The following is a 26,468-nucleotide window of genomic DNA, read 5'->3' on the forward strand; positions in this document are numbered from 1 at the left end:
ATAGTTTTCTCAGAGCTTGATAACTGAGATATGAACCTAACTATCCCTCATATGTATTAGACAGAAGCAGTTACCCAAATCAATGGTTTTCATTATTTTGTTTTTCTACCTGAAACTTCAGTTTTGAATTTTGGTATCTTGATGTTTAGGTAGATTGGCTGGGCTTGGACAACCTGTTTTGGCAGTTATGAGATATTAATATTGCAGAATTGTGTGTGCGTGCTAAAATTTCTAAAAATTAAATTAAAAATTCTAAAGAGCACAATGCCATTTTCTCAATGGCTGCCATTTCAACTGTGATACCTGGAATGTAATTTCTTCAGGATAAAAATACTCCAAGTGATTTATTTACAACATACATATTTCTCAAAAGGCTGTCTTGGCACATATAACGAACCTGTGTAGTAAACAGAAATCTCAATCTAAAAGCATCTTTCAGGAGTTTAAGCAACGGCAAAATTAAATTTCTTTTTAAAAAGAAGGACACATTAAACAAATTGGTGGTCTCACTGAAGTTCCCAGCAGAGAGGAGTCTGAATAGACATGAAAACTGGATTGAACTACCCTCTTGCCCCTTGAGGAGGTTTCTTTCATTTAATAATGGCTATCCCAGAAAGCTTCCACTATTCCAGCCAGATCTACTTTGTTCACAAATAGAGAACTTACTTTCTTTGGCTGTCTTTTCCAACCAAAGTCTCTTTCTTTCAACGTATATGGGGGAGGAGTGGGAAGGGGAGGAAGAAGGAGAAAGGGAGGAGGGGAAAGCAAAGTGGGTAATACTATATTTTTCACTAACAAAAATCTGCGTTCTAATTTTGGAACTAGAGGTGTTTTATTACAATATTAAGTGCAGTCAGTTTATATCATATATTTAACTGCTTTTGGAGAATGAATATTGTATTAACAACAAAAACATTCAAAATGGGGTAGTTTGTTTTGGTGCTGCATTTTTGTGGTCTTTTTTTAAGGAGACTCTGCAATATATTGCTGTACGCACAGAAGACCAAGAATAAGTACTTTTAAATAAATGAGCGTAACTTGTCACGTTAATCTGTCTACATGGGTAAATAAGTAAGAGCTTGAAAGTTTTGTTTTATGTAACAGGGAAGAATAGAAGTATTTCGTCTGGTGATTGATCAGAGTTCCTTTATAAGATGATGAGTGGACTATTCTCTGGGAACAAAGTTATAGCCTACAAAAGTCTCTTTGAACTGATTACGGACAGAATATAGTGCTTTTCAGAGCACTTACACCCATACAGGAGCTATTTTGGCCAGATATATTTTTATATTCAAAGCGGAAACTTGCATGTCCATAGGGTACTGCTTCCATAATGACCAAAACAATAGCTATAACATTTGGAGAACAGTTCATCATTTGACTCTTCCTCTTTTTTGTGTCAGATATAATTCAACTGGTAATCTTTTATTATGATCTAGTATTTATTGATTCAACCACTAGTTAGAGAGAGATTTTGTGTGTTATCCCTCAATTAAGGACCAGGATTTTGAAAGGTATACAAGGAAGACCTACAAATACAGATTTTAAAAAGTAATCTTTCATATTTCATGTATGACCTTTGAACAAGTCACCTTATTTCACTGTTCTCCTGAAAAATGAGAATAATACTTTGCCTCAGAGTGGTGTTGTGAAAATATGTTAATGTTTGTAAGATGATCACATTTTTACTGTATTGGAGGCCATAATCAGGAATATTTCTGAGTAGCTGAAGAATGAGACCAGAATTTGTATGAAAAAGCAGTTATTTTCCAAGAGTAACTCTTCTCCAAGGACCCAGCCCAGTTCCATTAAAGTAAATGGAAAAAACTGCCACTGATTTTAGTGGGAGCTGAACTGGACGCCAGATATATTGCTCCCATGGAATCACGTTGTAAGAAACATGTATCTAACCCATACCCATGGAAGTTTTTGAGAGTTGGTTGTTAGAGGGAACGTACAATTCCTTGAGCCCAACATTCCTGCCATGTCCGCTTTGCTTTCTATGAATGCAAAAGGAAGAAGATGAAGGGTTATTGAGGAAATATAGTACAGTCTGAGACGTTTCTTACAGTCCTTTCAGTTTCTTGGTTTGCTTTTGCTTGTGAATATAAAATCTAGTGCAATTGATTGCAGCCAGCAGAAATACTGGAAGTCTAACCATATCTTTATACTACCAGTAATGACTCTGTCATAATTATCTCACTGAACAGCTTATTCCATTGCTATATTCCATCCTTTGCCTCTGTGGTTACTACAGTATACCTGGTTTTTCTCAATTCAGTCTTAAGAGTCCTCACTCCAGTTTTCAGACAAAGATTCCCAGACACAAGAAACTATTTTGAACATGTTTGCACAAAGTGAGCAAACATCACCCCAGCCCCCTAAAACTCAAGACTGAAATATTTAGCATGGGATTTGCAAAAGAGATTAAAGGAATTAGGCATCTGACTCCCATTGACTTAACTCTTTAGACTCCTTTGAAAATCCCAGCATTAAGTTTCATACCCCACCTATTTATTTATTTATTTAAAAGCCAGATCATATGCTCAAGACTAGTGCAAATATTTCTAAAATCTCCACATTGTGGTATCCATAACAGATAAGCAATAGTTCACATATATGGGAAAAAGAATATTATGGAAAAAGTCATAAGATAAAAAAAGTGTACTATTATGCAGTTTATTTCCAGTGAAACCAAATTTTACTACGGCTGTGATCACAGAACGTCTTCACATTTGATGCAAATATGAGAGATCAATTACAAAGTCACTTGGTGCAACTATCTTTGACAAAAACAAAAAAACAAAAAACACATTGTTCAGTTATATTATGTAAAACAGTTTATAAGCATAACTTTAATAAGATCCAACTGCACTGCAGTTGCAAGAACTTGAACACATAAAGTGCCACATTAATGATCATTCTTTTGACAAATTTAACGTAATACAAGCTTTAGATATTACGGTTAACAGCAAGATGTTCTACAGCAGAAAACTGATGCAAATTTTTCTAACTTTCAGTTTGAAAATTTTAGCTATTATTGTAAATCTAAACAGTTTAGAAAGTCTTACATTCTCTTTCTAAACTAAAATATATACTATATATAGCCTTTATATATAATATATTTTATATATAATTGTTTTCACATTGTAATTAAAACAGAAGAAATTTACATTTTTAGTTTGCTGGGGCAACATCTCATACCAGAGGTTACTTTTATTGTGTTCCTGCAGCACTGTGGACTGGAGGGGAATCATGATCAGAGAGAAAGGAAGTAGCAGCAGCTGCTGCTTCAGGGAGTACAGGTGCAAGCACATGACGACACACCGGGCATGTTCCTGACTAGAAGAGACAAAAGAAACAGGTTAATTGCAAAGTGTGCGTGACTTTACATGTTTTCCAATAGCAATTCTCAACTGCTTTATTCACCCGTCTTTTAAATGTCTCAACCACTGAGGTTTTCATCCCTGTGCTAAGGAGACAATTCCACAACCAAACAGACCTCAGTCTAAATTTTCCAGTGCAATTTAACATTATTACTTCTAGTTAAATTGCTCTGAACCACCTTAAACAATTCCTCATCTTTAGTGATGTTGCACTCTTCACTCTTGTAGTTTGCTATTCTCTCTTCCTAGGCAAGTTATGAAGAAAAAAATAAAATTAAACAAGTTTAAGTCAATTTCTCCAATCCAAGAATAATTTTTTTATCTAATCCATTTAAATTTTCTTTTTTCCTCCTAGTAATGAGAAGCACAGTATGGTGTTCTGGGGGTTGGTCATTCTAAAGAATATTGGTACCATCACGGCTGCAGTTCAACATTAGGGCTGTACACACATTGCAAGCAACGTCTAAATTGTTTATGGGTCCTGTATATGTTAAATGGTCAAGACTAACCAACTTTGCTCTTTGCATACTCCTAGGGATTTCTTTTCACCACCAACAAAATTGTTTCTTAAAATATTAAAATAATCCAATTAATTATTTTGTGAAATAATCTCGTAATAAGTTTTCAGAAAAAGATGCATGTTGTTCTAACTGACAGAGCACAAACTCACCACTAGTCCCGCAAGCAAGCAAAGGAGAACTCACCTTCTGTAACCAAAGTGTTACACAGGGTTTGTGAAAGAAATGATGACAGGGCAGCTCAGTTATTATTTCTTCTTTCACATACTCACTGCAACAGATAGCACAGCACTGCTCCTGACCAACAGCTTGAGGGGGAAAAAACAAAGACACATCACAAATTTCAAAATTTAAGTTTAATTAAAAATCAAGTGAAATATGTTAAGAAGATATCAGTGGCTAATCAGAATATGATACAGTTTACCAGACTAAGCAAGTCATTTTCCAAAGTGCCCTTATGTTCTACTCAGAGTGAACAGATAATTTCTGAATTTACCACTCAGTATTGTGCTGCATAACAGAGCGTCAGTTTCCTTTAAATACTGTATGTACACTACCACACTATAACAAATTTAAGCTTAGATACATTTTGCAGGAATTAAAATTTTTAGTGAGCTGCTTTTTCCATACCATTGTGATTTTCTGTAATAATAATCTGTGGCAGACAGTCTATGCTTTCTTTGCTGGCTGGTGGATGAGCTTGCTCAACATCAACGGCAAGAGACTCCAGATGTGCCAAAGCAGTCTAAAAAGGAAGTTTTTATTTTAAAAAAGTTACGTTTCCATATTCATGACAGAGATACTTCACATGTAAAAAACCCACCAGACAAAAAAAATTAATATAGCTATTGTGTTGCTTTATTAAGCAAAAGGATTACGCAAGTTTTGTAGAGCAGCATTACTGCTAGATTTTTACAGGTCAAATGGAACAGAAACTTAATTGATTGGCTACTTATTTCTGGATCCCTGGTTTCAAATATCAATTAGGTTATTAGCAAAGAGAGTTATGGTCTCAAGCTACTCCCTAATAAATATTTACTCATATTATAAAGTGGCTGAACAAAATGGCATGAAAATGTCTTTTCAGGAATGACTTAGAGGATGCAGGAGGTCAGAATTGACTGTTTCCTTCGTAACACACTGCTGTTGTCACCTTCTGAAAGCAGTACCAATGGCTTCATGTTAACAGATTTCCCAGTTTCAACTACAACATAGCCCAAAACTATAAACGAGAAATTAAGGCTAATTGTAGTGGGCTTGACTATGGATCAGCAGCAATACTAGTTTTTAGGAGGAAAGCAGAATCCATCGAGGTCATTATGCGGATGAGTGACATTTCACGAAGACTCAAATAATGCAAGGAGTAGGGATATTTCAATAGATGGTACTCTTCCCTGTGGCTCGCTACTCAACGGATGTATAGTGGTGAGTGGAGAAGCACTGTACTCTTTGAGGAGCCATTTCTTGGTTAACACTTACAACTTAAGATCTTGACCAATACAAGGTCATTAAAGATCACTTTTTCTAAGAGTAAGGAGTTAACACTGGTGTCCCTGACCAAATACGACATGATTAGTCACATTCTGTCCAACTAAAATTCATACTTCAGTTTCAACTAGATACAGTATTCTTTATTTTCTGACAACTTATGTGGCATAACGTAAAACATGTTCCATCTAATGTGTAGCTGCTTTTCAGTGCACAGAGAAGCGGACCCCATTTTATTTACTTACCTTATAATGATGTTGAGAGCCTTAACCAATTGTTTGTAAAGTATTTTACAATTCCTGGATGAAAGGTACTGTAGAAATGTACTGGTATATTTATTATTATTTTCTTATTTCCCAACTTAAAGAACATTTATTGCACTTACAACATGGAGAGCTGAAGCAAATGAACATAATACTGAGATATTATATGGCGTGGATGACATGTTAAATAGATTTTACATCTTAAAGATACAAAATCCTTTAAAAAAAAAAAAAAACTTAAATCAAGCTAGAAAGCCAAGAATACTGGAATAATGGATCACATGCAAACCAGACCTTGCAAGTCTGGAAAAACAGATTTTAGAGTCAGAAGCCCATATTCACTGGACCAGCTGAATTCCGCTCAGCACAAATCCAGAGAGGGCGGAAACAAGGATGGCATTAAAGCCACTTTTGAGGGTCCCCAATCCTAGACCTCACATAAATGACAGCAACTTTTTGGCTATGCTCTCACTTGCTAGTTACCATTGGCCCCAAAAACCTATTCTGGCAGCTGAGGATCACAAAGATATAGCACGCTCCCATCTCATGTTCCTTATGCTGGGACCAAGGGAAAGTGGGATTGTGCAGGAACTCATACACCTCTTTTCAAGTAGCTGGTATAGCACAAGGCTGACTGAGCAGGAGAGTGAATCTGGACATAAATATTTTATTAAACTGGCACCACATGGCTCTTAATGCCTAGTACCTTCAATAATTATGATACTCTTTCTTTAAAAAGAGATTCTTATTGGGAAATAAATAAATATTTATCAATATATATTAACACAAACATATATTTCTGTACACGTAACATGTGACAAATGTTCAAATACAACGAAACAAAACAAGTTAAGCCATTTTACACTGTCTCTCCTTCATTCTTCCACCCAGAGACACATACTTCATCACTAACAAGCCATCCATCTTCTCACCAAAGAGATAAGCACAAGCTATTCATAAAAATACATTTTACTTTTAAGAACAGCACACTAAACTAATAAATGACATTTGAACAGGTTCCCAAGTTTCAAAGTTGAGGTTCATCAGAAAGATATTGGAATATGCATATCTAATGTGGACTCTGACTGAATACTTGGCAACTCAGGTCCCTAGTGTTTAAAATAAGAAGTCTGAGACTGAGATGAGGCCTCAATTTAAAAAGTTTCAAAATCCAGTAAAACCAGAAGAACTACTTTAGATTTGCATAAGAACGTACTTAGGTCAAACTGCAAATTCTTCAAATTTCTAAGGCACTTCAGCAGATTAAAGCGAACTAACATCTATTATTCCCCAAGGTGCACACTAGATGATAAGAAGAGACATAATACAACCCCCCTACACCCCCCAACTTGCTCTGAACCAAATTTTACAGATTTCAATTTAGGATGTACCTAACAATAGTCTTACAGTAGAACAATAGCAATTGAAATTGAACAGCTAAGATGCCACTTTAATACAGGCATGGATTTTTGGGGGGGAGGGGGGAGTCAGCATCCAATTTATTTATTTTAATGGACACAAAACTTATTAGGTTTGAATAATCTCTAAGAGTAATATTTACAGAAAATGTTACTGAGATCTACAGCAGCCAATTAATTACTAATTAACATAAAATACAAAAGGGGAAAGCACTCAATACCCTAAACTAAGGGACTACTATGTTGGATTATATCTGGATTTACTTTGAGTGTGTCCATCTCAATCTTTAAATAGGGAGAAAGTTTACAGAACCAAGTCCAACATTCTAAAGGGTTAGAATTGGTTTAATTTATGTTCCTGCATAAGATATTATCTTTGAGTGTTAATCTTAAAAAATATTTAAATCTTTAAATGCAGTATTACATAACTTAGTTTTAACATGAAAAAAACATCAAAAGCAAGAAATGGACAAGAAATTTGGGAAACCATGAAAATAAAAATCTGAAGGGTGGCATGGGGGAGGGGAGGAGGGGATAATAATTCATTTGATACTTTTCCCCAAGCCTAAATATCAAAGTAGTCCAAAGAAATGGCTATCCTGAAGCTACAAAATATAGTAGTGTATGTTATTAAAAACAGTTAATGAGAACACCTGGGAATCAACCTCAGGCCTCTACTTCTTCCCCGACTGACACATTTCCTAATTATTGCTTATTTTAAAGGTTTTTTTGCACCTCCTGTCTATAGACTTCCAGCCAGGTTTCCACTCTCATCCTCCTATTTGGGCCTACAGCCCATCTTGTACTCTGAAATGAGTTGAAAGATATACCAGCACTTGTTCTATAGCTTAATTAGAACAGGTGGAAAATTATCACAAATGGTTTATAAGATTAAGTTTGCTGGACACAGAAGCGGAGCTTTCTTTGACATTCAGTAAGATTCTGGAATCTATGAATAAACAATTGGCTAATCTACCAATTAGACGGGAGAAAAATGGATAGGGTCATGCTTAATTGTGACAGCTCAGTCTCTCCCTTTCCCAGAGTAAGATAAACTTGAATTTTTGCAATACTACAGTTTCCCCTCCCTTTCAAGTGCTCCTTAGCTACAGCAAATTGGTTTTGCTAGGTAGAGAGATTTTCTCAGTAACTTCTGAGCTATAATAGCCTCAGATGAAAGTTAGGTTGTCACGGGGAAAGGTATCTAGCAAATGAATTTGCTAGTTCAGATAAGGAACATCAGACATTTTGGGAAGATTGGGGAAGGGGGTTTAAATAAATTAGTACCTCTGAAAGAATGAATTGCACTGTCACAAGACAGATAGGATTTTCTTGATGATATCATTAAAATCAACCCTACCAGTTCCTCAAATATCAAAAAATTGTACATAATATTTCAAGTCAGTGGTTAGACCAGGGGTCGGCAAACTATGGCACGCATGCCAAAGGCGGCATGGGAGCTGATTTTCAGTGGCACTCACGCTTTCCGGGTCCTGGCCACCGGTCCGGGGGGCTCTGCATTTTAATTTAATTTTAAATGAAGCTTCTTAAACATTTTTAAAACCTTATTTACTTTACATACAACAATAGTTTAGTTATATATTAGAGATTTATAGAAAGAGACCTTCTAAAAATGTTAAAATGTATTACAGACACACGAAACCTTAAATTAGAGTGAAAAAATGAAGACTCGGCACACCACTTCTGAAAAGTTGCTGACCCTTGGGTTAGACTTTGAGAACACCCTTAACCCCACATGCAAAATGCTGCCAAACTGTGATACTCCTGGCCACCTCATTGTATTTGACAGGGAGCAGCCAGTCTTCTTTTTAAGCTACAGAACAAAATGCTATTTACTATCCCATATTCACCATATTTCCTACACTCCGTATATGTAGATAATCAGAAATTGCCGATACCTGTAGACGGTGATAAGTCATTTCCATGAACATGCTTGTTACCTGAATTTGAAAAGACTCAGGTTAGTGAAGGAGAGTGCAGGATTCTTAACTGTTTGTACCCCAGAACAAGCTAGCTTAAAAGATTATTTTTCTGAAAAATGTAATTCCAGGGCTGGAATGTTTGTGGGCATTATGACAGTGGTACTAAATAGGAGAGAAAACCTTCGTACCATTATGCCAGTATTCTGAGAAATGTAAGACGTTCTCTGTTCCAAGATTTTTATTTTATTTTACTTGCTTCACATCGATTTTAGATTTTCCAATTGCATGGTGCACCATTTAAAGGCTCTATCTACAAGGACCTAAAAGCAAGAGAAGGAATCATTTAAACTTGGTTTGAAAATGAAACAGTATCAGGAACATTAATTTCTAGCACTGTGTGCCTAACCAATGTGGGATGGTGCTGCACCTTTTCCACAGTGTCCTACACTAGGTAGCTTGCCTTAATTTAGGCTAACACCAGCCAGCCAAATCATGTTAGACTCCATCTTCTAGACAGGGCCGGCTCCAGGCACCAGCTTTCCAAGTAGGCATTCCAAGGCGGCATTCAGAATGGGGCGGTAGTCCGTGTCCCGCGGCGGCAATTCGGCGGCACCCCCACCGCTCTTCCCGCTACGGTGGCAATTCAGTGGCGACTGCTTGGGGTGGCAAAATGGGTAGACCTGCCCCTGCTTCTAGAACAGTGGTGGGCAACCTGTGGGCCCATCAGGGTAAGCTGACTGTGGGCCACAAGACATGTTGACGTTGACCATCCACAGGCATGGCCGCAGTTGACCATCCACAGGTTGGCTGACTGCGGGCCGCAAGACATGTTGACGTTGACCATCCACAGGCATGGCCGCAGTTGACCATCCACAGGTTGGCTGACTGCGGGCCGCAAGACATGTTGACGTTGACCATCCACAGGTTGCCCACTATGGTTCTAGAAACTTTTGTAAGAGAATTTAAAACAGTATTTCCTGTTTCTAAATCAGGCTATGCTCATCAAACATGGGACCTTAGTAGATCAAAATCCAGATGACAGCCGAACACACAGTCCTCTGGATAGCACAGATTTTCAGTCAGTTTCCTTTTCAAGTTCCAGAAGGTACATACAAAGTTCTCCCAAAGGAAACCAAGTCATATGTTCGATAATTCTTGCTGTTTTCTGGCCAATTTTTGTAACTATCTTGAAGCTCGGAGTAGAGGTGAGCCATCTATAGAATTCTGATTTGGAGTACATATCTTGAGATCTTCTCAAAATTCCTGTTGTTTCTGGTATAATCAAATAATATAGATGTAGTTTTTTTGCTATTTTGAAAGTCTCCTCACCACTTTAAACCATTTCTGAAAACAGTTGATCAGCCTAGAAAATATTCTGTACCTCTGAATGTAGTAAGTATGCAAAAATATATAGGATGCTCTATTGATCAGAAATCTTCCCAGTATAGCTAGATAGTAGAGGGTAGGGAATTTAACATATCTAAAGATAACATGATCAGAGATTAAACATTTCCTACATTCAGTAAACCAATGCAGTAAGTCTGTTCTTTTGGACAAGGGAGTAGCAAACGACAACACTTGACATATGCCAGATTTTCAATTCAATAAAAGAAGCAGATACAACTGATAATCAAATCAGAAACAGGCAATATCCATTTTTCAAATTGCTTCATGGATTTAAGTTTGGAGAGGAAGAGGCATTGACATTAGCCATATTAAAAGGAAGAAGCTCTTAGAAGAACAGAGTTGGGTCAAGTTATAGAATCTAAGGAAGAGATCTACTAAAACATGACACCTATGGTCTCCCCCTCATGATTACTGGAAATGCAAATTTTAGACGGATATGCCAATAGGTTTTTACCAGTGGTTCACATGGGTAGCTATTATTTACATCATAAAATGTTTAATGCAAAGGTGTACGTGTATATTAGAACTCAAAATCCTCAAATTACTCATTTTCATTAGGCTTGGTTATTAATCAGAATGCTGAAATTATTGTATTAGGAAGTTGTAGCCACTATTATAATAGATCAGGGTTTCTGTACTGATGTTAATTATGTGTGAAAGTTTGCTTCCTTCATATTGTGAAAGCCAATTCCCCTCCAGCCTGGAAAGCACATATTACACATGTAGGGTTGATTCTTGGCATTAATAAAATTTTGAAAGTCTCCTCACCACTTTAAACCATGTCTGAAAACAGTTGAACAGCCTAGAAAATATTCTGTACCTCTGAATGAAGTAAGTATGCAAAAATATATAGGATGCTCTATTGATCAGAAATCTTCCCAGTATAGCTAGACAGTAGAAGGTCGAGAATTTAACAGGTTGATTCTTGGCATTAATAAAATTAGGACAGGTGCGTGGAATGACTGTTCACCTAAAAAAGGTAAAGAATCATGAATACAGGAACACCTAGAAGTATTCTGGTAACAATAAAGAGGACACTGACTGGAGACAGTGCAATAGATACAACAGCATGCAAGTTTAAAACTCATCTGCTCCCTATAAGCTATTTAATAGCCTATGAGCTATCTTTTCTCCCTAAAGAAGATGTATTTACATTAAAAGAAAAGGAGTACTTGTGGCACCTTAGAGACTAACCAATTTATTTGAGCCTAAGCTTTTGTGAGCTACAGCTTATGCTCACGAAAGCTTATGCTCAAATAAATTGGTTAGTCTCTAAGGTGCCACAAGTACTCCTTTTCTTTTTGCGAATACAGACTAACACGGCTGTTACTCTGAAACCTGTATTTACATTAGCTCCAGACTTGCTTGTAGATGCAGAGCCATCCCGATGCCCTTGATAATGACATAAAACCAGAAAAAGGTTGAGATTTTAGTGAGAGCGGATCTGAATCCTGACTTTCACAGAGGCTCAGTGAATATGGTATTAGATTCAACCTGTATCAACAAATACATTGTGTCAACATTCGCAACACAATACAGAATTGCTAACTTTGTTTAGCCAAAAGCATAGAGTCCATACCTTTAAAGAATTACTTGAATTTACAAATGAGAATGATACTATCCCACAATGGGGTTTTCCAGGAAGCGTAGAGAAGTGATGTATGTACCAGGTATCATAAGTGTCAACCAGTTATTAAAGCCATATAAGATGCTTTGAAACATCCTATTGGGCATTTATGTACTGCTGACAAAAATCAATTATATCAAGCTCTTTTGCTTTCCATAACGCTTCAGACAACTAAGACCTAATTTTAAACACTGGTATATAGTCCAAGTCAGTGGTTCTCAACTGGCGGCCCAATCAGCACTCAGCCGAGTCCCTTGTGACATACTCAGGGCCATACAAATAGTATATATATTGTGTGGATGTGGCCCACATAAACATAGAGAGCTGCATAGGAGATCCACAACAGTAAATAGGTTGAGACCCACTGTTCTAAGGGAATCGTCTTCCCTCCTGGTCTGATATAAAAACTGACTGGATAGGATTTGTGTCACTCTCAAAGACTAAATAAGAACTTGTTTACAGTCATCTACGAATTACTAAATGGACAGAATGCTCAACAGCTCCCAACCATACTACCACCCTTACAGCAGCTCTCTCAGTCAATCGGGCATACAGCCCCCAAGGACTGCCATTACAGATGGAATTAAACAGGGGCTCATGCTTTTCTTCCGATAGAAGAGCTTATGTCTGTTGCATACTAGCAATATACACAAACTTCTTGCAGGCTCAACACCCTAAGACTTCTGGGTCAGGTATAAACATATGAATATGAACACAAATAGGACAAGATTATCTGGTAAATATAACAAACATAAAGGATTTGCCCTCTCCATGCAGGCTCCCCTATTCTTGTGCAGAGAAGCCACTCAGTTACCACAGTCCCCCCAGGGGAAAAAAACTGGGTGGATAAAAATCAATGATTTAAAATGTAAAAAAAAAATAAAAAAATAGATTTTTTTAAATTTAAATCAGATTTTTTTGATAAAATGCTTTTTGAGAAAAAATTCTAATTTTATAGTATGAGACAATGTATTCATATAATGTTCAAGACAAGTTCTGTAAATGAGTTCCAATAGTTCATGGATTAGGGAACCAATTTTATGGAGTTCAAGGGGCTTCTGTCTAGATTATTTAGGTTAATCTTTCTATCTACCCAATGGGACTCAGTGCTCAGTCTAGAAGATACCATCAGAGATGTTTAGTTTTTCAGTTCTCAAAATGTGGGTTTGTCTCTCCAGAAATAACATGCTTGTTACCAGCCAAAATATTTTAAATAAATAAATAAATAAATATATAGAGGAGAGAAATAACAGACCTCAACCCTACTGTCCCTCTGCAAATTGTGTACACAGAGTCAATTCCTTACCTCTCTCTAAAAGTGCAAAGTTTCAAAAAGTTCAATGAATAGCAGATTGTTGGGGGTAGAATAGATCTGGACAAGGAGAAGAAGTCTGGAGACAAATGTGAGGAGTGGGGGACAGCCAGTAGAAACAAAAGTGAAACTGTTTGAGCAGCATATTCCAGAAGTCTTTCTGAGTGTAGCCTTCATTGATTTGAGATCTACCATACCATTCTCTCACTAGAAGGGAAAACCTATAATGGCAGCAGGCCGTGAAAGACACCCAGTTTGGGAATAAGAACCATTCAAGAAATATATGTTTGCTGATGATGTTTTAAAGAAAGGCACACCAGAGAACTGGAGGAAGTCACTTAAGACCTTGGATTCAGACAAGACTGTTGAAGTGATAATCTCACTTTTAACAGCAGTACCTTCTTCTGCTGATGTAGAAAAAATATTTTCTTCCTTTGGACTAATTCATTCCAAATTGAGAAATCGTTTGGAACCTGAAAAAGCAGGAAAACTTGTTTTTCTTTTCCAGATTATGAACAAACAGGAAAATGAAGGGGAAGACAATACTTACCTGCAGAAGCCAATATTTTAGAGTTTCTCATGTTGACCTGGCTGACATAGTCAATTTATTTATTTTTTTAAAAAATGCCATTTAACTATTTTAATTAAAAACAATTTTAACAAAAACAAATCTGATTTTAAAAAACTTGAACGTTTAACTAAATTTAAAAATTCAGATGCTTGTTTTGTTAAAATATTATATGTTTACTGTTGAAGAAAAAAATCCAGACTACATAACGTTGTTGTTTTAACTAAATAAAACAATTTAAATGTCTGTCTGGTGATGTTCTCCTAATACAGCATGGCAAGAAAATCCTCACAATATTAATGACAATTAACCTGTTGAACTGGAGATATTTTTGAAGTCACTGGGAGGTGAACTATCTGCTTCAATTACCTTTGGTAAATGAAATAACTAAACAATCATTCATTTTCTGATATTGCTGTAAAACTAATCTGAAAAGTTTTCAAAATAAATCACTTAAAAATGTATGGTGTGTACCTTCTAAAAATTAAACCTCCATCTACCTCTGAGTTGAGAAGAATATGTATTAAGGTTATAACAACCAACAAGAAAGCACTTTTATGTAGAAATCCATGATTAAATCGAGTCTTCCTTACTAGTGATTTAAAACATGATTTAAATCAAATCCACCCTGAATGAAAACCTGTGACTCAGTAAAGGACTAGCAGAAGTAAAGCAATTTGTCTCCAGTTGAGACGTGCTGTTAAGGATCTGGGTAGAGCTGAGTGGTATAGAGCCTAGAGCAGATGCAGAGGTATGACTTTTTTTTGGATGGCCCTGACTTCTCGTGGGTCTTAGGGGACCTAGGTGGCATGGGAACAGAATCACTGCTGATGCTACAACCCCTGTCCCCTGATTGAATGATTAAATGAAGAAAAATGTGAAGGGATCCTCATGGGGTTTTTCATCTCCCAGATCTCCTCCCACGGCTATTACCAGGAGAGGACTGAAGAGACCCATGACCAATATATTAAGGGAGTGAGCTATAGACAGAGATTTAAAAAATTCTCCATGTGTACTACAACAAACGAGTCTATTGAATTTACCCTTTTGAACTAATGGACTGGTAGTCGAATGATGTTGCTCCTGCATTTACAGGATCACATACCAGGTACTCACTGCAGCAATTACTTTACAACAGTACATTACACATCTAAAAGCACCATTTAGCACTTCTTTTGTACAATGCAACCTAAGATTGAGGCGTCTGGGAACATGGGAATTGCCAGACTGGGTCAGACCCATGGTCCATATAGTTCAGTATCCTGTCTAACAGTGACCAGCATCAGATGTCCAAAAAAAGGTGAAGAACCCCACAGCAGGCAAGTGTGGGATAATCTGCACCTCACATTAGGTCTCACCCTGACCTCTAACATTTGATCCTTAGCCAATCTCAATCTCTTCCAAATCTTTTATGATCATGCATTATAATTCTGACTAATTATTCTGATATATAGATTATCCAATTCCTTTTGACATTTTGTTAAATTATTGGCCTCAATGATATCCCATAGCAGCAAATTCCACAGTTTAATTACAGATCGAGTAAAAAATTTATTTTTATCTATTTTGAATTTCTCATCTTTTAATTTAATCAAATGTTCCCTTGTTCTTGTGTTATGAGATAGGAGAAAAGTCCCTAATTCACCTTCTCTAGACCATTCATTATTTTACATATTTTTCATGTCTCCTCTTATTCTCTCAAACTTTTCAATCTCCCTTCATATGAGAATTTTTCCCTTCCCTTCATCACTCTTGCTTTTCTCTGAACCCCCCTCCCCCCCCAGTTTTGTAATATTCTTCTTGAGATGGGGAGACAGGACTGCACACACTATTCCAGATGAGGTTGCATCACTGCTTTATATAAGAGCATTTAATATTGTTTGCACTATTCTCAAACCTTTTTCTTATGCACCCTAACATTTTTTTTTTAAACTACAGCTGCACATCAAGAACTCTTCACTGAATTATCTATAATGGAGGCCAGGTCGCTTCCTTGATTTGACACAATTGACAGGTTATAAGTTGTTTAGTTTTTTCTTTCCAATGCGCATTACATTGCATTTATTGACAATGACTTTTGTTTGCCGTTTTGTTGTCTTTTCACTTCGCTTATTTAGGTCTCTCTGAAATTCCTCACAGTCCCCTATGCTCCTGACTAACCTACATCACTTTGTGTTATCTACTTACCTCCCCAAGCACTCCCCTCTCCAGATTCTCAATTAAACTACATGGGACCTCAAAATCTTATTTCGACAGGAATATCAAACTGGGCTACACTGTTGAATTTTAGTTTTGACATGAGAAGGCCAACTGCTAAAAGTTTAGAGCAATGCTCTGTATGATGCTACAGAGAAGAGGTCATCTGTTGTCTACCAGAGCAAGGTAATTAAGACTGGAAAAATCGCCACCTTTTCTTAAAATGGACCTGAGCCAAATCTACAGCAGAAATATATCCTGCACCACTGTGGGATCAAAGGGCAAAAAGAGGAAAAAAGGAATTTAGAATTAGGATTAAGCAGAAATAATTTCTGGGCATGAATCGTACCATTACTGGATGTTCCATATTCAGATTGTAAATATAGAGAAATTGCCAATATTCCTAGAACAGTTTGAACTGTATGTATATGAATGCATGATGGCTATCATTATTGTTATTTCATTGTTGGAGATTAACTTCTCTTAATGGGGAACAACAAAGTAATTTTAAGAGTTCACGGGCTGAAACTGTGGAAAAGCAGCATCACTTGCCCCACAACCTCAGCCGTGCAGAACACAATGCCATCCAGAGCCTCAGAAACAACTCTGACATCATAATCAAAAGGGCTGACAAAGGAGGTGCTGTTGTCATCATGAATAGGTCAGAATACGAACAAGAGGCTGCTCGGCAGCTCGCCAGCACCACTTTCTACAAGCCATTACCCTCTGATCCCACTGAGAGTTACCAAAAGAAACTACAGCATTTGCTCAAGAAACTCCCTGAAAAAGCACAAGATCAAATCCGCATAGACACACCCCTGGAACTCCGACCTGGGATATTCTATCTACTACTCAAGATCCATAAACCTGGAAATCCTGGGCGCCCCATGATCTCAGGCATTGGCACCCTGACAGCAGGATTGTCTGGCTATGTAGACTCTCTCCTCAGGCCCTACGCTACCAGCACTCCCAGCTACCTTCGAGATACTACTGACTTCCTGAGGAAACTACAATCCATCGGTGATCTTCCTGATAACACCATCCTGGCCACTATGGATTATACACCAACATTCCACACAAAGATGGACTACAAGTCGTCAAGAACACTATCCCCGATAATGTCACGGCTAACCTGGTGGCTGAACTTTGTGATTTTGTCCTTACCCATAACTATTTTACATTTGGGGACAATGTATACCTTCAAATCAGCGGCACTGCTATGGGTACCCGCATGGCCCCACAGTATGCCAACATTTTTATGGTTGACTTAGAACAACGCTTCCTCAGCTCTTGTCCCCTAACGCCCCTACACTACTTGCGCTATATTGATGACATCTTCATCATCTGTCATCATGGGTGACTTTAATTTTCCTGATATCTGCTGGGAGAGCAATACAGCGGTGCATAAACAATCGAGGAAGTTTTTGGAAACTGTAGGGGACAATTTCCTGGTGCAAGTGCTAGAGGAGCCAACTAGGGGGGGAGCTTTTCTTGACCTGCTGCTCACAAACCGGGAAGAATTAGTGGGGGAAGCAAAAGTGGATGGGAATCTGGGAGGCAGTGACCATGAGTTGGTTGAGTTCAGGATCCTGACACAGGGAAGAAAAGTAAGCAGCAGGATACAGACCCTGGACTTCAGGAAAGCAGACTTTGACTCCCTCAGGGAACAGATGGGTAGGATCCCCTGGGGGACTAACATGAAGGGGAAAGGAGTCCAGGAGAGCTGGCTGTATTTCAAGGAATCCCTTTTGAGGTTACAGGGACAAACCATCCCGATGAGTCGAAAGAATAGTAAATATGGCAGGCGACCAGCTTGGCTTAACGGTAAAATCCTAGCGGATCTTAAACATAAAAAAGAAGCTTACAAGAAGTGGAAGGTTGGACATATGACCAGGGAAGAGTTTAAAAATATTGCTCAGGCATGTAGGAATGAAATCAGGAGGGCCAAATCGCACCTGGAGCTGCAGCTAGCGAGAGATGTCAAGAGTAACAAGAAGGGTTTCTTCAGGTATGTTGGCAACAAGAAGAAAGCCAAGGAAAGTGTGGGCCCCTTACTGAATGAGGGAGTCAACCTAGTGACAGAGGATGTGCAAAAAGCTAATGTACTCAATGCTTTTTTTGCCTCTGTCTTCACGAACAAGGTCAGCTCCCAGACTGCTGCGCTGGGCATCACAACATGGGGAATAGATGGCCAGCCCTCTGTGGAGAAAGAGGTGGTTAGGGACTATTTAGAAAAGCTGGACGAGCACAAGTCCATGAGGCCGGACGAGTTGCATCCGAGAGTGCTAAAGGAATTGGCGGCTGTGATTGCAGATCCATTGGCCATTATCTTTGAAAACTCGTGGCGAATGGGGGAAGTCCCGGATGACTGGAAAAAGGCTAATGTAGTGCCAATCTTTAAAAAAGGGAAGGAGGAGGATCCTGGGAACTACAGGCCAGTCAGCCTCACCTCAGTCCCTGGAAAAATCATGGAGCAGGTCCTCAAAGAATCAATCCTGAAGCACTTACATGAGAGGAAAGTGATCAGGAACAGTCAGCATGGATTCACCAAGGGAAGGTCATGCCGGACTAATCTAATAGCCTTTTATGATGAGATTACTGGTTCTCTGGATGAAGGGAAAGCAGTGGATGTATTGTTTCTTGACTTTAGCAAAGCTTTTGACACGGTCTCCCACGGTCTCTTGTCAGCAAGTTAAAGAAGTACGGGCTGGATGAATGCACTATAAGGTGGGTAGAAAGTTGGCTAGATTGTCGGGCTCAACGGGTAGTGATCAATGGCTCCATGTCTAGTTGGCAGCCGGTGTCAAGTGGAGTGCCCCAGGGGTCAGTCCTGGGGCTGGTTTTGTTCAATATCTTCATAAATGATCTGAAGGATGGTGTGGATTGCACTCTCAGCAAATTTGCGGATGATACTAAACTGGGAGGAGTGGTAGATACGCTGAAGGGTAGGGACAGGATACAGAGGGAGCTAGACAAATTGGAGGATTGGGCCAAAAGAAATCTGATGAGGTTCAATAAGGATAAGTGCAGGGTCCTGCACTTAGGACGGAAGAACCCAATGCACAGCTACAGACTAGGGACCAAATGGCTAGGCAGCAGTTCTGTGGAAAAGGACCTAGGGGAGAAGCTGGATATGAGTCAGCAGTGTGCCCTTGTTGCCAAGAAGGCAAATGGCATTTTGGGATGTATAAGTAGGGGCATAGCGAGCAGATCGAGGGACGTGATCGTCCCCCTCTATTCGACATTGGTGAGGCCTCATCTGGAGTACTGTGTCCAGTTTTGGGCCCCACACTACAAGAAGGATGTGGATAAATTGGAGAGAGTCCAGCGAAGGGCAACAAAAATGATTAGGGGTCTGGAACACATGACTTATGAGGAGAGGCTGAGGGAACTGGGATTGTTTAGTCTGCAGAAGAGAAGAATGAGGGGGGATTTGATAGCTGCTTTCAACTACCTGAGAGGTGATTCCAGAGAGGATGGTTCTAGACTATTCTCAGTGGTAGAAGAGGACAGGACAAGGAGTAATGGTCTCAGGTTCCAGTGGGGAAGGTTTAGGTTGGATATTAGGAAAAACTTTTTCACTAGGAGGGTGGTGAAACACTGGAATGCGTTACCTAGGGAGATGGTAGAATCTCCTTCCTTAGAAGTTTTTAAGGTCAGGCTTACAAAGCCCTGGCTGGGATGATTTAATTGGGGATTGGTCCTGCTTTGAGCAGGGCTTTGGACTAGATGACCTCTGAGGTCCCTTCCAACCTTGATATTCTATGATTCTATGATCTGGACCCACGGAAAAGACGCCCTTGAGGAATTCCACCATGATTTCAACAATTTCCATCGCACCATCAACCTCAGCCTGGTCCAGTCCACACAAGAGATCCACTTCCTGGACACTACAGTGCTAACAAACAGTTGTCACATAAACACCACCCTATACCGGAAATCTACTGACCGCTATTCCTACCTACATGCCTCCAGCTTTCACCGAGACCACACCACACGATCCATTGTCTACAGCCAAGCTCTGCGATACAACCGCATTTGCTCCAACCCCTCAGACAAACACCTACAAGATATCTATTAAGTATTCTTACAACTACAATACCCACCTGCGGAAGTGAAGAAACAGATTGATAGAGCCAGAAGAGTTCCCGGAAGTCACCTACTACAGGACAGGCCTAACAAAGAAAATAACAGAACGCCACTAGCCGTCACCTTCAGCCCCCAACTAAAACCCCTCCAACGCATTATCAGGGATCTACAACCTATCCTGAAGGATGACCCAACACTCTCACAAATCTTGGGAGATTTGTCCAGTCCTTGCCTACAGACAGCCCCCCAACCTGAAGCAAATACTCACCAGCAACCACATACCACACAACAGAACCACTAACCCAGGAACCTATCCTTGCAACAAAGCCCGTTGCCAACTGTGTCCACATATCTATTCAGGGGACACCATCACAGGGCCTAACAACATCAGCCACACTATCAGAGGCTCGTTCACCTGCACATCTACCAATGTGATATATGCCATCATGTGACAGCAATGCCCCTCTGCCACGTACATTGGTCAAACTGGACAGTCTCTACGTAAAAGAATAAATGGACACAAATCAGATGTCAAGAATTATAACATCCATAAACGAGTCGGAGAACACTTCAATCTCTCTGGTCACACGATTACAGACAAGAAAGTTGCGACATTACAACAGAAAAACTTCAAAACCAGACTCCAGCGAGGGACTGCTGAATTGGAATTCATTTGCAAATTGGATACAATTAACTTAGGCTTGAATAGAGACTGGGAGTGGCTAAGTCACTATGCAAGGTAACCTATTTCCCCTTGTTTTTTCCTACCCCCCCTCCCGCCCCCGTTTCTCAGACGTTCTTGTTAAACCCTGGATTTGTGCTGGAAATGGCCCATCTTGATTATCACACACATTGTAAGGAGAGTGATCACTTTAGATAAGCTATTACCAGCAGGAGAGTGGGGTGGGGGGAGAGAAAACCTTTTGTAGTGATAAACACCCATTTTTTCATGGTTCGTGTGTATAAAAACATCTTCTGTATTTTCCACAGTATGCATCCGATGAAGTGAGCTGTAGCTCATGAAAGCTTATGCTCAAATAAATTGGTTAGTCTCTAAGGTGCCACAAGTACTCCTTTTCTTTTTATTTAAAAAATATTTATTCCCTATGTGGATACTTACAGACTGGCATCAAGTCATCTCATAACATGTTAAGCTAAATAGATTGAACTCCTTGAGTATCACTGTTTTTTAATCCTTCAATCATTCTTGTGGCTCTTCCCCTATCTAATTTATCAGCTGCCTTCTGGAACTGTGGACACCAGGACTGGACTCAGTATTCCAGCAGCAGTCACACTGGTGCCAAGTAAAATAATACCTCTCTACTTCTACTCAAGATTTTCCTGTTTATGCATCCCAGGATCACATTAGCTCTTTTGGTCACAGTGTCACACTGGGAACTCATGTTCCGCTGATTATCCACCATGACTCCCAAATCTTTTTCAGAGTCACTACTTCCATGGATAGAGTACCCCATCTTGTAAGTATGTCTTACATTCTTTGTTCCTAGACATATATATTTATACTTAGTCCCATTAAACACATATTGTTTGCTGGTGTCCATTTTACCAAGTGATTCAGGTTGCTCTGTACCAGTAACTTGTCCTCTTCATTATTCACCACTCCCCCCAATTTGTGTCTCATCTGCAAACTTTATCAGTGATTATTTTATGTTTTCTTCCAGGTCGTTGATAAAAATGTTAAATAGCATGGGACCAAGAACTGATTCCTGTGGGACCCCAGTGGAAACAGACATGCTTGATGATGATGATTCCCCATTTACAGTTACATTTTGAGACCTAACAGTTAGCCAGTTATTAATCCATTTAATGTGTGCCATGTTAATTTCATATTATTCCAGTTTCTTAATCAATATGTCATGAGATACCAAGTAACTGTCTTTTCTTCTTCAAGTGGTTGAGATCAGGTGACTCACAAGCGAATGAGTAGGAGGTGAGATCAGAGACTACTTATAGAAAACTGCAGAACTGCCTTCCCAAAGTTTGTATCTGATCTAGCCCCTCAGCCCGACAAGCCCCTCAGTACCAAACAGGTGGGCAACCTCAACTCTGCGCCCTAAATTGGAAGAGCTGCAGAACAAGGTGTCAACAACGTCATGTCTGTAATAAGTTCACATGGCACAAAGGACACTGAAGAAGAAGCCACCACACCTGAACATTCCTCAATTAGTGGACAGTCAGGAACAGACAGGCAAAACAAGTCTGATACTGCCCAATACGCCAGAGTACCAGAGTCAATAGTACAGAGTTCACACGTTGGTACCAGAGTACAGGTAGACATCCCTGCTCTATCTCATGTACCAGATGAATCATGGTCTTGGTTTGCACTCCTCTTAGAAGGGGAGAAGAAACCTCTCCTAGCTCTGGTCCATTTTATGAGATCTTTGTCTAGGAGGACCAGAGGAAGGGAGACAGTCTCTCTTCCTCCTGGAAGAGGAATCCAAACCTGGCCAAACAACAGCCCATGCTGGCTGAGATGCCACTAAGGGGTCTGGCAATCTTTGGAGGTCCCTAGTGCTGAAGCAAACCTCATGGTCTGCTCCAGAAGGTACTGCTTCAAGTGAAAGCTTCTGGCCATCTGCATTTCTTTGCCTCTCTCTTCTGAAGGACTTGCAGATTTCTTTAACGTGCCCTTCCCCCAACAAGTCTGAGAGTCACTATAAGGGTTCGCTACACCACACAACAGTGAGGGCATCACACCAGGCAAAATCCTAACTATTAGTAAACTAAACCTAAGGGTACTACTATTCGAACGACAACTAACAACTATACATGGGGGGGAAACCACAGACAGCACCGTGAAACAAGGCTTGAGGTAAAAACCACAACGAGCACTCTTACTCAAGCTCTGGGCAGTGAGAAGGAACTGATGCAGGTATGGGTAGGAGCACAGCCTGTATAGATACTGCTTAGCAAAGTTCTCTGGCTTTGGTGTGCTGGGTGGGTACATACCTGAGTTGAACACATGGATGCAAACACGAAGAAAAACCTCCAATAACAGGAATTCTACAACCTCCCTTGGTAGCCTATTCCAATACTTAACTATTCTTAGATTTAGAAAGTGCATCTGAAGAAGTGGTGTTTTACCCACAAAAGCTTATGCCCAAATAAATCTGTTAGTCTTTAAGGTGCCACCAGACTCCTTGTTGTTTTCTTAGATTTAGAAAGTTTTTCCTAATATCTAACCTACATCTTCCTTGCTGCAGATTAAGCTGATTACTTCTTGTCCTACCTGCAGTAGGACCACTGATCACTATCCTTTTTATAACAGCACATTTGAAGACTCATCATGTCCCTCTTCAATCTTTTTCTCAAGACTGAACATACCCAGTTTTTTGGGTTATTTTTTTAAACCTTTCCTCATAGGTCAGGTTTTCTAAACCTGTTATAATTTTTGCTGCTCTCCTCTGGAGCTTCTCCCATTTGTCCACATTTTTCTTTATGTTTGAGCACCCAAAACTGGAATCAACACTGCAGATGGGTCCTCCACAATGCCAAGCAGAACAAAACAATTGCCCCTTGTGTCTTACATATGACACTCCTGTTAATACACCCCACAATGATATTAGTCTCTTTTGCAACTGCCTCACATTGCTGGCTCATATGCAATTTGTGGTCCTCTACAACACCCAGCAGTACTATCACCTAGCCAGTTATTCACCCATTTTGTATTTATGCATGGGATTTTTCCTTCTTACATGTAGTACATTTAACTTTACTTTATTGAATTTCATCCTGTTGATTTCAGACCAATTCTTCAATTTGTCAAGGTCTTTTGATTTCTAATCCTGTCCTGCAAAGTGCTTGCAATCCTTAACAGTTTGGTGTCAAGTGCAAATTTTATAAGAGTAGTCTCTAGTCCATTAACCAAGTCTTTAATGAAAATATTGACTAGTACCAGACTCAGGACAGAACCCTGCATGACCGCATGAGATAGGTCTTCCTAGTTTGACAGCTAGCCATTGATAACTATTCTCTGAGTGCAGTTTTTCAACCAGTTGCATATCCACCTTATAGTAACTGTGGATGAAGGGAAAGCAGTGCACATGTTGTTTCTTGACTTTAGCAAAGCTTTTGACACGGCCTCCTACAGTACTCTTGCCAGCAGGTTAAAGAAGTATGGGCTGGATGAATGGACTATAAGGTGGATAGGAAGCTGGCTAGATTGTCAGGCTCAACAGGTAGTGATCAATGGCTCCATGTCTAGTTGGCAGGCGGAATCAAGTGGAGTGCCCCAGGGTTGGTCCTGGGGCCGATTTTGTTCAATATCTTCATAAATGATCTGGAGGATAGCATGGATTGCACCCTCAGCAAGTTTGCAGATGACACTAAACTGGGAGGAGTGGTAGATACGCTGAAGGGTAGGGATAGGATACAGAGGGACCTAGACAAATTGGAGGATTGGGCCAAAAGAAATCTGATGAGGTTCAACAAGGACAAGTGCAGAGTCCTGCACTTAGGATGGAAGAATCCAATGCACCACTACAGACTAGGGACCGAATGGCTCGGCAGCAGTTCTGCGGAAAAGGACCTAGGGGTCACAGTGGACGAGAAGTTGGATATGAGTCAACAGTGTGCCCTTGTTGCCAAGGCGGCCAATGGCATTTTGGGATGTATAAGTAGGGGCATAGCGAGCAGATCGAGGGACGTGATCGTTCCCCTCTATTCGACATTGGTGAGGCCTCATCTGGAGTACTGTGTCCAGTTTTGGGGCCCACACTACACGGAGGATGTGGAAAAATTGGAAAGAGTCCAGCGGAGGGCAACAAAAATGATTAGGGGACTGGAACACATGTGTTATGAGGAGAGGCTGAGGGAACTGGGGATGTTTAGTCTTCAGAAGAGAAGAATGAGGAGGGATTTGGTAGCTGCTTTCAACTAGCTGAAAGGGGGTTCCAAAGAGGATGGCTCTAGACTGTTCTCAGTGGTAGCAGATGACAGAACAAGGAGTAATGGTCTCAAGTTGCAGTGGGGGAGATTTAGGTTGGATATTAGGAAAAACTTTTTCACTAGGAGGGTGGTGAAACACTGGAATGAGTTACCTAGGGTGGTGGTGGAATCTCCTTCCCTAGAAGTTTTTAAGGTCAGGCTTGACAAAGCCCTGGCTGGGATGATTTAGTCGGGGATCGGCCCTGCTTTGAGCAGGGAGTTGTACTAGATGACCTCCTGAGCTCCCTTCCAACCCTCATATTCTATGATTCTATGCTAACTTCATCTAGGCAACATTTCCCTATGGGACCTAGGGGAACATATGGGACTAAACCAAAAGCTTTACTAAATCAAGATATCTCATATCTACTTGCTTCACCCCCAACCACTAGGCCAGTAAACATGTCAAAGAAAGTAATTAGGTTTGTCTGGCTTTATTTATTCTTGACAAATCCATATTGGCCATTACTTATCACTCAATTATCCTCTAGATGCTTACAAATGGATTGTTTAATACTTTGTTGCAGTATCTTTCCAGATATTGAAGTTTCCCTTTATAAAAGTCATGTACTATACGCCCCTTCCAATCCTCCTGCACATCACCCATCCTCAGTAAATTCTCAAAGATAATTGCTAATGGTTCAAAGATTGCTTTAGTACCCTATCATGAATTTTGTAAGGCCCTGCTGACTTGAATACATCTAAGCTATCTGAATATTCTTCAACCAGTACTTTCTCGATTCTGACTTGTATTCCTTCCTAGTCTTTGTTAATATTACTTATGTTAAACATCTGGACACCATTCACTCCTTTTTAATTGCAGACTGAGGTAACACGGGCATTAAACACTTCAGTCTTCTTGGTGCCATCTAGTATTAGTTCTCCTTCCCTGCTAAGTAGCAGACCTACACTTTCCTGTGTCTTTCTTTGCTCCCAAGGTATTTATAGAACCTCTTCTTACTGTCTCATGACCCTTGCTAGGTGTAACTCATTTTGTGCCTTAGCCTTTGTGATTTTGTCCCTACATGCTTGTGGTATTCATTTATATTCATCCTTAGCAATCTGGCTATGTTTCCACCTTTTGTAGGATTCCTTTTTGATTTTCAGGTCAGTAAAGAGCTCATGATGGAGTCATACAGGCCTCTTACTATTCTTCTTCTTATCTTTCCTTTGCATCAGGACAGTTTGCTGTTGTGCCTTCGTAGCAGAGCGATGACTCATCAGCATCCCACATCCTGGGAATTAGCTCTTTTCCAGCCTTGGAGCACCCTCTGCCAGCTGGTGGCTCACCTGCCTAAGGCCCCTG

The 26,468-nt window shown here is 39.7% G+C and overlaps 1 protein-coding gene across 7 annotated transcripts in view; it reads right to left on the minus strand.

Moving 5' to 3' along the window:
- Positions 1–2,649: 2,649 nt before the first annotated feature.
- The window catches only part of PJA2 (praja ring finger ubiquitin ligase 2), a 125,235-nt gene continuing 101,416 nt past the window's right edge, over positions 2,650–26,468 (minus strand). For 5 of the 7 annotated variants that reach the window (XM_084629257.1, XM_084629258.1, XM_084629260.1 and 2 more), the window contains exons 7-10: positions 13,761–13,835; positions 4,535–4,649; positions 4,091–4,212; positions 2,650–3,342 (exon numbers count right to left, since the gene is read on the minus strand). In XM_084629257.1, the coding sequence (XP_084485383.1) occupies positions 3,217–3,342; positions 4,091–4,212; positions 4,535–4,649; positions 13,761–13,835 (438 nt within the window). In that variant the 3' untranslated portion in view covers positions 2,650–3,216. Of the gene's footprint in view, positions 3,343–4,090; positions 4,213–4,534; positions 4,650–8,745; positions 9,035–13,760; positions 13,836–26,468 lie in introns of those variants that run through there. The other 2 variants (XM_084629259.1, XM_084629261.1) reach the window with 2 other exon arrangements.

This window comes from Lepidochelys olivacea (assembly GCF_965140295.1).
Source record: "Lepidochelys olivacea isolate rLepOli2 genome assembly, chromosome: 5".
In the NCBI taxonomy this organism is placed as follows: domain Eukaryota; kingdom Metazoa; phylum Chordata; order Testudines; family Cheloniidae; genus Lepidochelys; species Lepidochelys olivacea.